This window comes from Schistocerca serialis, chromosome 3 (assembly GCF_023864345.2).
Source record: "Schistocerca serialis cubense isolate TAMUIC-IGC-003099 chromosome 3, iqSchSeri2.2, whole genome shotgun sequence".
Classification (NCBI taxonomy): Eukaryota; Metazoa; Arthropoda; class Insecta; order Orthoptera; family Acrididae; genus Schistocerca; species Schistocerca serialis.
Window position 1 is genome coordinate 882,699,244 of NC_064640.1, and position 12,090 is coordinate 882,711,333.

General features: G+C 37.3%; 1 protein-coding gene across 4 annotated transcripts in view; it reads right to left on the reverse strand.

The window, feature by feature from the left end:
* The window catches only part of LOC126471109 (filamin-A), a 531,904-nt gene that overhangs the window by 233,000 nt on the left and 286,814 nt on the right, over window positions 1-12,090 (reverse strand). For 2 of the 4 annotated variants that reach the window (XM_050099187.1, XM_050099186.1), the window contains 4 exons: window positions 5,494-5,598; window positions 5,146-5,308; window positions 4,823-5,047; window positions 122-688 (listed from right to left, as the gene is read on the reverse strand). In XM_050099187.1, coding sequence (XP_049955144.1) covers window positions 122-688; window positions 4,823-5,047; window positions 5,146-5,308; window positions 5,494-5,598 — 1,060 coding nt within the window. The remainder of the gene's footprint in view (window positions 1-121; window positions 689-4,822; window positions 5,048-5,145; window positions 5,309-5,493; window positions 5,599-12,090) is intronic. The other 2 variants (XM_050099189.1, XM_050099188.1) reach the window with 1 other exon arrangement.

Consider the following 12,090-nt stretch of genomic DNA (forward strand, 5'->3'; position numbering starts at 1 on the left):
GTTGTCCACAAATACAAAGTAACACAACTTGCATCTTTCAACGTGCACCTATTCTATGGAGACTCACAAACACACAAAAGAAACAATTAACAGCAAGCAGGCTCACACAAAGCCTGCCTACCATGTGGTTGTATTCCATTTCCAGACACTTTGATTCTCTTCAAATCAGCTTCTGGGACAATTAGTGCTTGGAAAGGAGAGCCTGGTATATGCTGATCGTTGAATGTAATGTTGATACTGTAGTCACCAGCTTCTGTAGGAAGGTAAGCCACAGAACATGTTCCATCACCATTGTCCCTGCAGTTGATAGCTGCCTCACAAGGTCCCTCTACTGTAACACCAAGGCCTCCCTGGCCAGCTCCTCGAGTATCTATACAGAATTCTGCTGGTCGACCCACCACCCCCCTTTCTAGTCCAGGTCCTGTGGCTCTCACTTTGCTTGGGTCACTGTCATGCATGCACATGAATCTGTATGGTGCTGGAGATATGGCCTCTCCTCCAAATGAGATGCTCAGTAAGTACTCTCCCAGTTCCGTTGGAGTGAAATTTACAAGAAAACCCTCATGTGTTGGAATAACATGAGCCTTCACACGATTTCCTGAAGGACTTGTAATAGCAACAGCAAAGTCTGCTTTTCCAGCACCTTGTGTTATCACTCTGAATTGCTGCAAACTGTTGATAGGAGCCGCTACAACAGCAATTTGGATTTCTCAACAAACATAACAAATATCTCTTGTATATAATAGATAAGAACAACAACAACATCAATGAAACAAACTGATGATAAACAAATCTATTAAAAGTAGAAGTTTTTTGTGATAACTACATTTAAATATATAATATTCACATGCTAACAGCTAACTAACTTCCAAAATATTTGACTATCATTTTCATTTCAATAGCATAATATACTGTTTATATTTAACTCAGGTACTAACAGATTAAAATTCGTTTGCTTTATATTAAGATCTGCTCAGATAACTAAAGAATACTAGGAAATAACCAAACATTAAAGTTAATATAGTTTTTTTATACATATGACTGACAAAAGGAGTCAAAATAACAACAACAACAACCCAGACAGAGAATGGTATAGTATTATGAAAGTGTTTAAAAAGAAATTTCTAATAAATTTTTAATTACTCTTTACCAACTAGTGTCCTAGTAGTATGCAATATTGTTTAACATGAATCATTTAGTCTATAAAAATTAAACAAATGTCAGGGTAGTTAAGTGACTAAACTGGATAGCTTTTCTATAATCTTCACTGCTGGAACCTCTCCCATTTTGAATGTTCCATCTTCATGATGAATAAGATCCTAAAATTTTATTATGACCTCATTACATAGAATGCCATTCAAAGTTGCAGCATTTAATTCAGGATATTGCTGTACTATATTAAGATCATGTGTCATCTCTCCTCCTTGAGACTGAAAAAATTTAGTGACAAAAATTTTTGTGATCACAAATACTGTAAATGATGAGAGGAAGAGAAGTTTTTCCATGAAGTATTATGCCTTTAAATTCATATAATGACATTAGATTACATGTACAGGATTAATACATTGCTAAAAAAAAAAAAAGTTCTAGTCAGTTGTGCCCTGAGTGTGTGGTGCGTACTTTATGCAAACTCTAATGAGAAATTCACAGGCCTGTTTAAACAGTTCTTAAATGCAAAAACTCACTGCCAGTGAGGCTATACATTGTCATCACAGCAGCAGAATAGTAAAGGAAATATTTCAGAGATTATGAAGGACAGTATTTAGCGTTAATGATGAATCTGGAACTTTATAGTTTGTATCAAACCAGAAAATTGAATGCAATTACTTTGGAAGGCAAATAACAGGTTTCATTAAAGCTTACAATGGTTATATGAAAACCAAAAACGCTTTATCATTAGTGAGACTACATGTTGTAGAGCAAGATATGAGAAAACACAAATATTATATAAATAAAGAGAGACTTATTTGCCTAGGGAGAAATTTTGTACTGACACCTGCCTTCAAGGAGTTAAAATTTGTTCTGTGGAGGTTCATTATTACCCAGAAAATAATTTTTTACTAAGTGTATAATGAAGAAGAAGAAGGAGGAGGAGGAGGAGGAGGAGGAGGAGGAGGAGGAGGAGACTGAGAAGGAGGAGACACAGAAGGACAAAAACATGAAGCATGTAAGTTTAAGGAGATATAAAACAAGATACTTAAGAGCCAGGGGGCCTTAACTTTAAAAGTACAAAATCCTTCAAAAATGAGCATGCAGAATTTTATAAAGCATTATCAAGGTTGCCACAAGTTTGCCCAAGTGAAATTCCCTGATATTTCCCTGATTTCCAGAAAGTTTTAGCATTTTTTCCTGACAAATTTTGAGATCTCAAGGGTAAGTTAAGACCTAAGTTGACAATCTGTCTTTGCAGCTACAGTACAAGAAACAAAAGTGAAAACAAGGAAATATCTAAAATAAACTTGCAAGCAGATGGTGTTTCCCAATTTTAGCAAAAATTTTAAGTACTAACATCAACATCTTTTGTAATGAACTGTTTTCAGATGGAGAAAGCAAGCAAAATGGTATGTGTGTTTCATTAAGACCACTGAAGCTATTTTATTTCAATAAAACAAAACCCATTTAGTGACAAAAATATGCATTTCCTTGGAGTCACAAGATGGATTTATAATACCTTCACCGATTTCATATATAACCTCAAAACACAGTAGGCCTCTAAAGAAGTGTATAAACGGGGAAGAATTGTGTAAACCAACACTTTGCCAGAAGATGGGTAGTATGACACTTGCCAAAACGTCGGGAGATATCAACGCTACCACCTGGCTGGAGACCCGAGAAACCTTCATCAATAGTTTATGACAGGAAAGCCTACAGTCACATATACAACACTGTAGGTGACCGCCAATAAAATGTTGGTTCTACTATGTTCATTATTGTCAGTTATTACCAACTGTGTTATATCTATTATTTTACAGGTATTGTGAGATTTTTCTTTCGAGAAATATAGGAGTGCATAGTGTACAAACCGTGAGCAACTGACAATTTTCTCCTTCTTATAGTCCATACTTTCTAACACGCAAAACTACTTTTGAAGTGCCAAAATGTACTAAAACAAATAAAATGTACATAAAACGCCACACTGTACAACGTGCTTGTGGTGAGACACTCACAATTCCTGAAATCCATCACCCATAGTCTCTGTCCTGCTGAGGAGCACCGCAGTCCTGGGTCCACGAATAAACCATGAAAATCTCCTGCATGGCATCACATACAAACAGACCTGACCTGCAGGCAGATCGGCGACACTAGATCTTACGGGCTAAGCCTGGACATTAATATGAACGGAATGGCTTCAGATCAGCAGGTCCGATTCATTACAGGTACCTGCAGAAACAGCATCTGGTTTTGGCCCGTCGTGGAAACCCACTCGCCTGGCCAGAAATTCACGAGCCACAGATGATGAAATGAGACCTCTGTCATCAATCCGTGAAACAGATAACTTGTTCAAATACTCTGAGAATCAATAATGAGAATAAGTAGGAACTCGCCGTAAAGATGATTGCTGAGCTTCAGACAGGCATGCAGAAAAGACAAACACACTCACAACTAAATTTTCAGGCACAGCTTTTGTCAGAAAACGGGAGCAGACACACACATTCACACAATCACTCAGACACAAATCATGCCGTCTCTGGCCACTGAGTCTACAGTGCCTGAGAATCAGATCCAAACAAACCACTCCTCGTGCCTCCTCATCTCTCGTCGGCAGCTGCTAGGCTAGTGGCGAGAAGTGGTGGAAGCACTGACTGCAAGCAAAGGGGAGTGATAGGAAGGGGAGAAGCAGTAGGAATGAGGGAGTAGGGAAACGGTGCACCCACCCAGTGATGATGCATGATACCCCAGTAAGCAAACTGTTTCATCTACTGTCATGAAAATAAGATTTTTCCAAGACCTGTGGCAACCCTGATTATGTCAAAGTCAGTTACTATTGTCATCATTTTGATCAAGTACCTTAGTTCACAAAGGACAAAATATCTGCTTCTTGTAGTATCTTATCAGTTCGCCCTGTTACACAAAACTTCACAAGGACACAATGTTTGTAAACATATAATCCCCGCTCCAAAGTCTCTACATGTTCCTGAAGTTGATACAGTAACTTCATTTCAAAATGATAATTTATATGTGAATTTCATCATGAGGAAAACATAGCTAATTATGTTTTGTGTTTACATATGTTTCCTCCCCCCCCCCCCCCTCCCCCCTGCCTTCACTCTAAGGTTTACTAAAGGATCTACATGTCTGACTGGCTCTAGCCAGGATTTGTGTAACAACATAAATTTCTAATTACTCTTTTCCAACTAGTGCCCCAGCAGTATGCAAGATTAATTCTGAACAATCATTTGGTCTATGAAACTTAATTATATTAGATAAAAATCTGCTGCAGATCCAAAATTAGAAAATTACGTGAAATGATCAATAAGGGACAAGAGCAATTACCAGCAATCTAAACCGCCCTCATCTTTCCAGGAGAGGAAAGAAATGACCACAATTAAAGCAAACTGAACTCATTTATGAGTGGAGGTACACAGTGAGAAACCCAAAGGTATACTAGCTGTAATTTCAACACTGTAGACAGTCTGAACTGATTTGTCACATTCATGCAGTTATCGTTGACCCAAGGAATAACTATTATTAAAAGAAAAACCCGTGTTTAATTTCCTTGGCCTTCACTATTTGGCGGCTTAACAGGCAAGATCAATGTGTTTTATTATCAACTATATATATATATATAATTATGGAACAAGAGGAACTTTAATTGACTTACTTGGTTCTAGTCCATCCACTTTAATTTTTGAAATATCAACATGGGGCTGAACTTGTATTTTTATTGGACTCTGAGGAATCTTCTGTCCACCATACATTATTGTTGCAGTATACTGACCAGGCTGCGACACACAGTAGTCGACAGTGAAAGTACCATCTCCATTGTCAGTGATATCCAATGGCACATCAGTTCCTGTCTCACTTTTAAGAGCCAGCTGTATATCACCTAAAATACATGTTTTATGTTAAGATTTATGCTATGGCAAACAAACTTCAAATGGAGCTCTGAGTATTGGTTAGTTTCTGCATTCTTTTAACTCTTACCATGACCAGCTTCTCTACAGTCAATGTTGAAATGGGTAGGGGTGTTCGATTTCACACCTTTTTCTACACCAGGTCCAAAGACCTGCACTTTTGATGGATTAAGAGGCTCTGAAACAAACACTCTGTAAGGACTATTCCTTGTTGCAACACCACCATAATTCACCTGTGGAAATATTGCAAGTCTCAGTTTGTGTTTCAAATACTGACATTTATCCACACTCAAATAAAAGCACACAAAGATTCCAGATGAAGTTTTTTTTTTTTTTGTTTTATGAACACCTATCATTCATTTGATAGGGAAGATAGTAAAGAAAGAAATAATGAGAAAATGTACTTCATATTTTTTACCTGTACTACATTTTTCCCTCCTTTTGGAACATATTCTGCCTTAAATGTCCCATCGTGATTGTCCTTTACTTTAACATCAACATTTTTGCAACTGGCATCAAGGACCTGTTTATGAACATAGGAAAAAAATTATGTAAATGAAGGAATTTAATAGTACACTTTGTCATTATCATTGGCAATATTAAACCAGTAGGCTTTCGACAAAAAAGCCTCTTCCTGAATTGGACACACACACACACACACACACACACACACACACACACACACACAGACACAGAGAGAGAGAGAGAGAGAGAGAGAGAGAGAGAGAGAGAGAGAGAGAGAGAGAGAGAGTCTCAAGTTGTCCATTTCAGAAGAAGGCCTTCTGACCGAAAGCTTACTTGTTTAGCAGTCTTTCTGTTGTGCCTGTCAACAACAAAATGTCTCCACTGTATGAAGACTAGCAATCTGCCCTTTTCATCATATTGTCATTATTCCATCCTGGATTTTTCATTGTTATCAGCACTGATTGATGAAGTGTTATGGGAATTTTGTTAAGTCAGTGCCTATGTTTTGACCCAACAAAGAATACTGCGGACTATTGTATGTAAGCAAATAAAGATAAGAGCAGTGCAAGGGTAATGCATATGTTAGTTTAATAGAACAAGGCAGCATAAGATGCTGCAAATCTAATATTATTTCAGTGACAGTGAACAAAATTTTCCACCTTATAACTAATGCACAGGAAAGGAATGGTGTAGATCACTACATGTGGTAGAAAATGAAAAACAAACATTTCTTAAGAAGAAGGTGGGGGGGGGGGGGGGGGGCAGGCCTCAGCAACATCCCCTCAGTGTGCACATGTGTGTTATTCACCAAATTAAACAGGAATAGAGTGTAGATGTAACAACCCTAAAATATAAAAAAAACCAGTAGTGATAGCCCTATTTCAATACAGAGATGGAGGAGAGATGGAATATAAAGGAGGAATGCCCATATACACTAGTGCATTGCTGTCCACGACATTTAGAGGCAAGCATATCTAAAATTATTACCCACAGCACATGACTGTGAAACCAGGCAAGTCAAAAATAATGTATGAAAGACTGGAATAATCAGCCTCATTCAAAGTTAGGAAATACATCTTGCATTTTAGAATAATCGAAAAATGTTTGGCAAAATATTTTTCTTAATTTAGTACAAACCATGCAACAAACATGATACAAGGTATTCACAAAAAGAATTTCTGTGATATCAACTATAAAGTGTGCAGAATGTAACAATTATTGTGATTTAGGGGCCTTACAAACAGTTCTTTGAATTATATTGGGAAAACAAAACGAACTCAATATTAAGAAGCTGTATCAAGATGTCCTTAGTTTGGAAGTAAGACTTCTCTCATTTGTAACAACGTTAAGTTTTAAAAAATACTAAAAATATGTGCAAATGACACCAATAAATTCATGGGTTATTTACTTACTGAAATGAAATAAAAATTGACTTATAACACCACAGGAATAATGTATCTGCCAGTGTGAAAGTTTTCATTTAACACACAAGAGGAATCTGTCCGTAAGAGGAGGAGGAGGAGGAGGAGGAGGAGGAGGTGGTGGTGGTGGTGGTGGTGGTGGTGGATGTTGGATGGGTAGGAAAGAGGAAGGAAAGAAGACAGGAAGAATAAGGTTTAACATTCCATCACTGACATGGTCATTAGAGAAGGCACAAGCTTGAATTTGGGATGAATGAGGAAGAAACTCAGCTGTTTCCTTTTCCAAGGAACCGCACCACATTAACCTTAAGCAGTTCAGGGAAACTGCAGAAAATGTAAACCTGGATGATTAGACAGGGATTTGAACTGCCATCATCCCAAAGAAAAGTCCAGTGGTTTACCACGGTGCCACTACACTTGGTATTGGTCACAATACCCCCGTAACAATAATAGTGAGAGTTAATTTTAAAATGGGATCACATTTACCCCTTTAAAGACATGAGAGATTTCACTATTTTATTTTAATCAAGTGTAAGTTTTTAAATAACCAAAACAAGTATTATAGAAAAGTTGTCTAAATAAAAAGAAACCGAGGAAAAGGATGGTGTAGCCAGAAGAAAACCTGTGACAAAAATAAGAATAATAGTAATAACAATCCATCTATCCATCTGTTCATAATCTTAGAAACAAGAGTGAATCAGCTACGTTTTCAAGTCAATGAGAAGAGAAAATAGTGGATTGTCAGTGACATTACATATTTAATTAAACAAAAACTAAATAAAAATAATAAAACAGCCTATGATAACCTTCAAAAAAAAAAATCACCAGAAAAAAAGAGAAGCAAAAGAAGCATAAGAGGAAAAACAACTTTTAACATACAAGTTTCTGGGTATGGTAGTGCAACATATTGTGAATATGTATCACTTTACAATATGATTTGATAACATGCCCAGAAAAGTTTCATGCTAACTGACTCTGGCCGCATCAGCCTGCACAATTATACGATTGTTTCAATCTGCACTAAATGTTAAGCAAATTATAAGACATTTCTCATAAACATGCCACAGCACAACTTGTTGGAAGTGGCAAAATTCTTGAAGCAAGTAGGCAGCAAAAATGAAAGTTTTTACTAAATACTCTGTAAGACCTCTTTAATGACAACCAACAAATACCAATCATTGCTGAAAGGAATTAATGTGTGCACAAAGACAAATCTTGAAGAGTAATTGCACCAGATGACATGAGCACATCCTACTGAAGTTTTTCCAGCTGTATTTACAATACCAAGAACACACTTCCTTTATAAACTTGAAAAAGATGCCGAATCATAAATGCTGCAGTGACTGAAAATTAATCCATATAATGAGAAAGAATCTGAAAGCATTTCCGAGAACATTTTTCTTAATAGCCACCTGCGCAGAAGAGGCCAACATCAGCAGAAATGTTTGGTATTAGAAGTTGTCTCAGAAATAAAGGTGCTTTGTTTTCTACCAGGATCTTGGTACAAAAATGTCCTCTGTACAGCTCGTGAAAAGTCATTTGCTACTGTTAAACATTATCTTTATTGACTTGACCAGCTTAAACTCTCAGGGATTGACAGCAAACACAACAATATTAAGAAAGTGTATCACACTCAAATGACCCACAATTAGGCAGGAGACCCTATTTCCATGACAACATAATGTTAATGGATGTCAGTGTAAGATAAATATTCTACTTACATTCTGAAACTATTTTTCAAAAACCACTGGAAAATGTAAACAAAGGAATAAAGGTCAATGGTACGTGTTTAAGTGACACAGTTTACACAGACGACACTGTGATACTCACTGACAACATGAAAGGCCTTTAGCTGCTCCTAAACAGAACTACCCACACTAGTAAAGAGTTCAGTCCAAGTATAACGAAAGCGCTGGCAGGTCGATAGACACACAAACAAACACAAACATACACACAAAATTCATGCTTTCGCAACCAACCGTTGCTTCGTCAGGAAAGAGGGAAGGAGAGGGAAAGACGAAAGGATGTGGGTTTTAAGGAAGAGGGTAAGGAGTCATTCCAATCCCGGGAGCGGAAAGACTTACCTTAGGGGGAAAAAAGGACAGGTATACACGCGCACGCGCGCGCCCACACACACACACACACACACACACACACACACACACACACACACACACACACACACACACACACACACTTGTAAATGGGCCTTTGTGTATGTGCAGATGGATATGTGTGTGTGTGTGTGTGTGTGTGTGTGTGTGTGTGTGTGTGTGTGTGTGTGTGTGTGTGTGTGGCGCGCGCGCGCGAGTTTATACCTGTCCTTTTTTCCCCCCCTAAGGTAAGTCTTTTCGCTCCCGGGATTGAAATGACTCCTTACCCTCTCCCTTAAAACCCACATCCTTTCATCTTTCCCTCTCATTCCCTCTTTCCTGACGAAGCAACGGTTGGTTGCGAAAGCTTGAATTTTGTGTGTATGTTTGTGTGTCTATCGACCTGCCGGCACTTTCGTTTGGTAAGTCACATCATCTTTGTTTTTAGATATATTTTTTCCACGTGGAATGTTTTCACATATATATAGTGATGTTTGACTGTAGATAATATATTTATTTTTTACATCAAATCGATATGATAAATGTTATTTGACTATTTTAAGATTGTCTTTGTACATTCAGAATTTAATAGGCATCTTCAGTGGTTTGCACATGGAAATATAAATAAAAATATATATTATGAGACAGAAGGTTGCTACTCATGATATAGCGGATATGCTGAGTCACAGATAGGCACAATAAAAAGCTATAATTGTGAGTCTTTTTCATTGTGCCTATCTGTGACTCAGCATATCCACTATATGGTGAGTAGCAACTTTCTGTCTCATAAAATATATTTTTTATTTATATTTCCATGTGCAAACCACTGAAGATGCCTATTAAATTCTGAATGTACAAAGACAATCTTAAAACAGTCAAATAACATTTATCATTTCGATTTGATGTAAAAATAAATATATTATCTACAGTCAAACATCACAAATGTAGGTAATCATTTGAAAATTAACAAGAATGTTCAAAACTAGTCACTAATAAAAATATTATAAACAACCCTGAGGGAAACCTTAATTAATAAATTACAAATACATATAGTTACTGATCCTGATACCAACACAATGTTGGAATTACGAAAATATAAGGTCATTTACCATGCCAGTGAAAAAGTAAACAAGTCTTAACCACCAATAAATGGAGGAAAGCACTGTAAGACAGAATAACTATGTCATTATTGGAAATCTTACAAGTGATTAAACACTAGACACCCATAAGAACAACAATCAAAATGACAAGCTCACATAAATGATACCATTTCAAAAATTTTCATAAGAAATATGACCCATTACCTTCAGATAATACATTTTGACTAATGATATAACAAAACAAACACTACACTAAGGCAGCATACAGTTGGGTCAGCTATATCTGTTCCAAGATGAATGGCACAACATAAGAGGAAAATGGTAGTGACACCAACAGCTATATAAAGCAGCTTGCAGAGACATCACATTGACGTGATTTAGCTGCAAAAATCTGTTCCTGTTCTGGCATATCGACAAGCGCCAGCACAAAAATGAAGATCATAAGAGCAAAGAAGGTGGTTAGACAACATCAGCCAATAGCCCGGATTGTTTACATGTTGCCCATTGCCTGCGACACCATTGTAAATTCAAAGTTAAGTATTGTCAATCTGCTTATTTGTGATAAAAACTCCTAATGTGATTTGCTTGAATCATTGTATAGCATTCCAAGAACACAGCATCCTTTAGGCACCCTATACGAGACGAGTGGGCAGGACCCCACATTTGGCAACAAGTATCCACCGAACACAGTGCCAGACGGCCATTATTTATTTATTTATTTATTTATTTTTTTTTTTTTTTTTGCTGGTGCCTTAATTCTCTCTTTTTCTTTACTTTGCAGGGGCTTTTCTTTGCTTTAACAGTTTCTTGTCGTTTTTGATAATCAGTGTTTTCAGGTGGGTGTTGCAGAAAATTTCTTTGCTTGGTTGCCTTTTGTAGCAGGTTGTACACCTGAAGAACATATTTCAAATTAGCGTGTTTTGTTTCATGTGTTGTCTGATGCAGAACTTAAGTGTAGACTGGGCAAGTGTGATTTTGTTAAACCTGAGTTGCAGTATCTGGGTCATATCATAAACAGTCAAGGTGTACATCCTCTTCAGTCACATTTATTAGCCATACGAGACTTGCCAGTTCCTCGCAATATCACAAAGTTGCAGTCAGTCTTAGGGAACATGAACTATTATATTCAGTTCATACCAATTGCTGCACACATCACAGATCCATTGCGTTGCTTGCATCGCAAGAATGTCCCCTTTGTTTGGACAGATGAGTGCCAAGAAGCTTTTCAAAAACTTAAAGATGCATTGCTCAGTGAACAATGTTTAGTTCATTTTGATCCTGACAAACTAGTTGTATTGCAAGTTGACACTTCCTCTTATGGAATCGATGTATTGTTATCGCACAGGATTGGTGATAAGGACAGACCTATTGCTTTCACATCAAAAGTGTTGTCCAAAGCTCAGTGTAACAATTCACAAATTGAGAAAGAGGCATTGGCTATTGTGCATGGTGTCACCAAATTCCATCACTATTTGTTTGGTAGAAAATTCTACATAGTAATGGATCACAAGTCTCTGTATACCTTGTTTCATTTGACTAAACCGGTTCCTGTTCGAACCGCCCAAAAGTTTCGACAATGGGCTTTGTTGTTGTCTCAATACCAGTATGAGATCGTGTTTCACCCGGCAGCTCAACAAGGTAATGCAGACGTGCTTTCATGCCTTCCAATTGGCCCTGATACAGACTGACACTTCTGCTGCATCTTCTTAATTGCTTCAGTGTTTTCTGCTGAATTTTAAGAAAATTGCACAGGCCACAGAAGCTGATCCAGATTTGAACATTTTGCTAACATACATTCGCACATCTTGGCCTCACTCTTTGAATAGTGTAAAGAACTCTGTAGTGCGCTGATACTTTGCATGTCAACATAGCCTTGCTATACGGAAAGGTATGATTCTTGTTCATAATGACAGTGGACAGTCATATGTGTTGATCT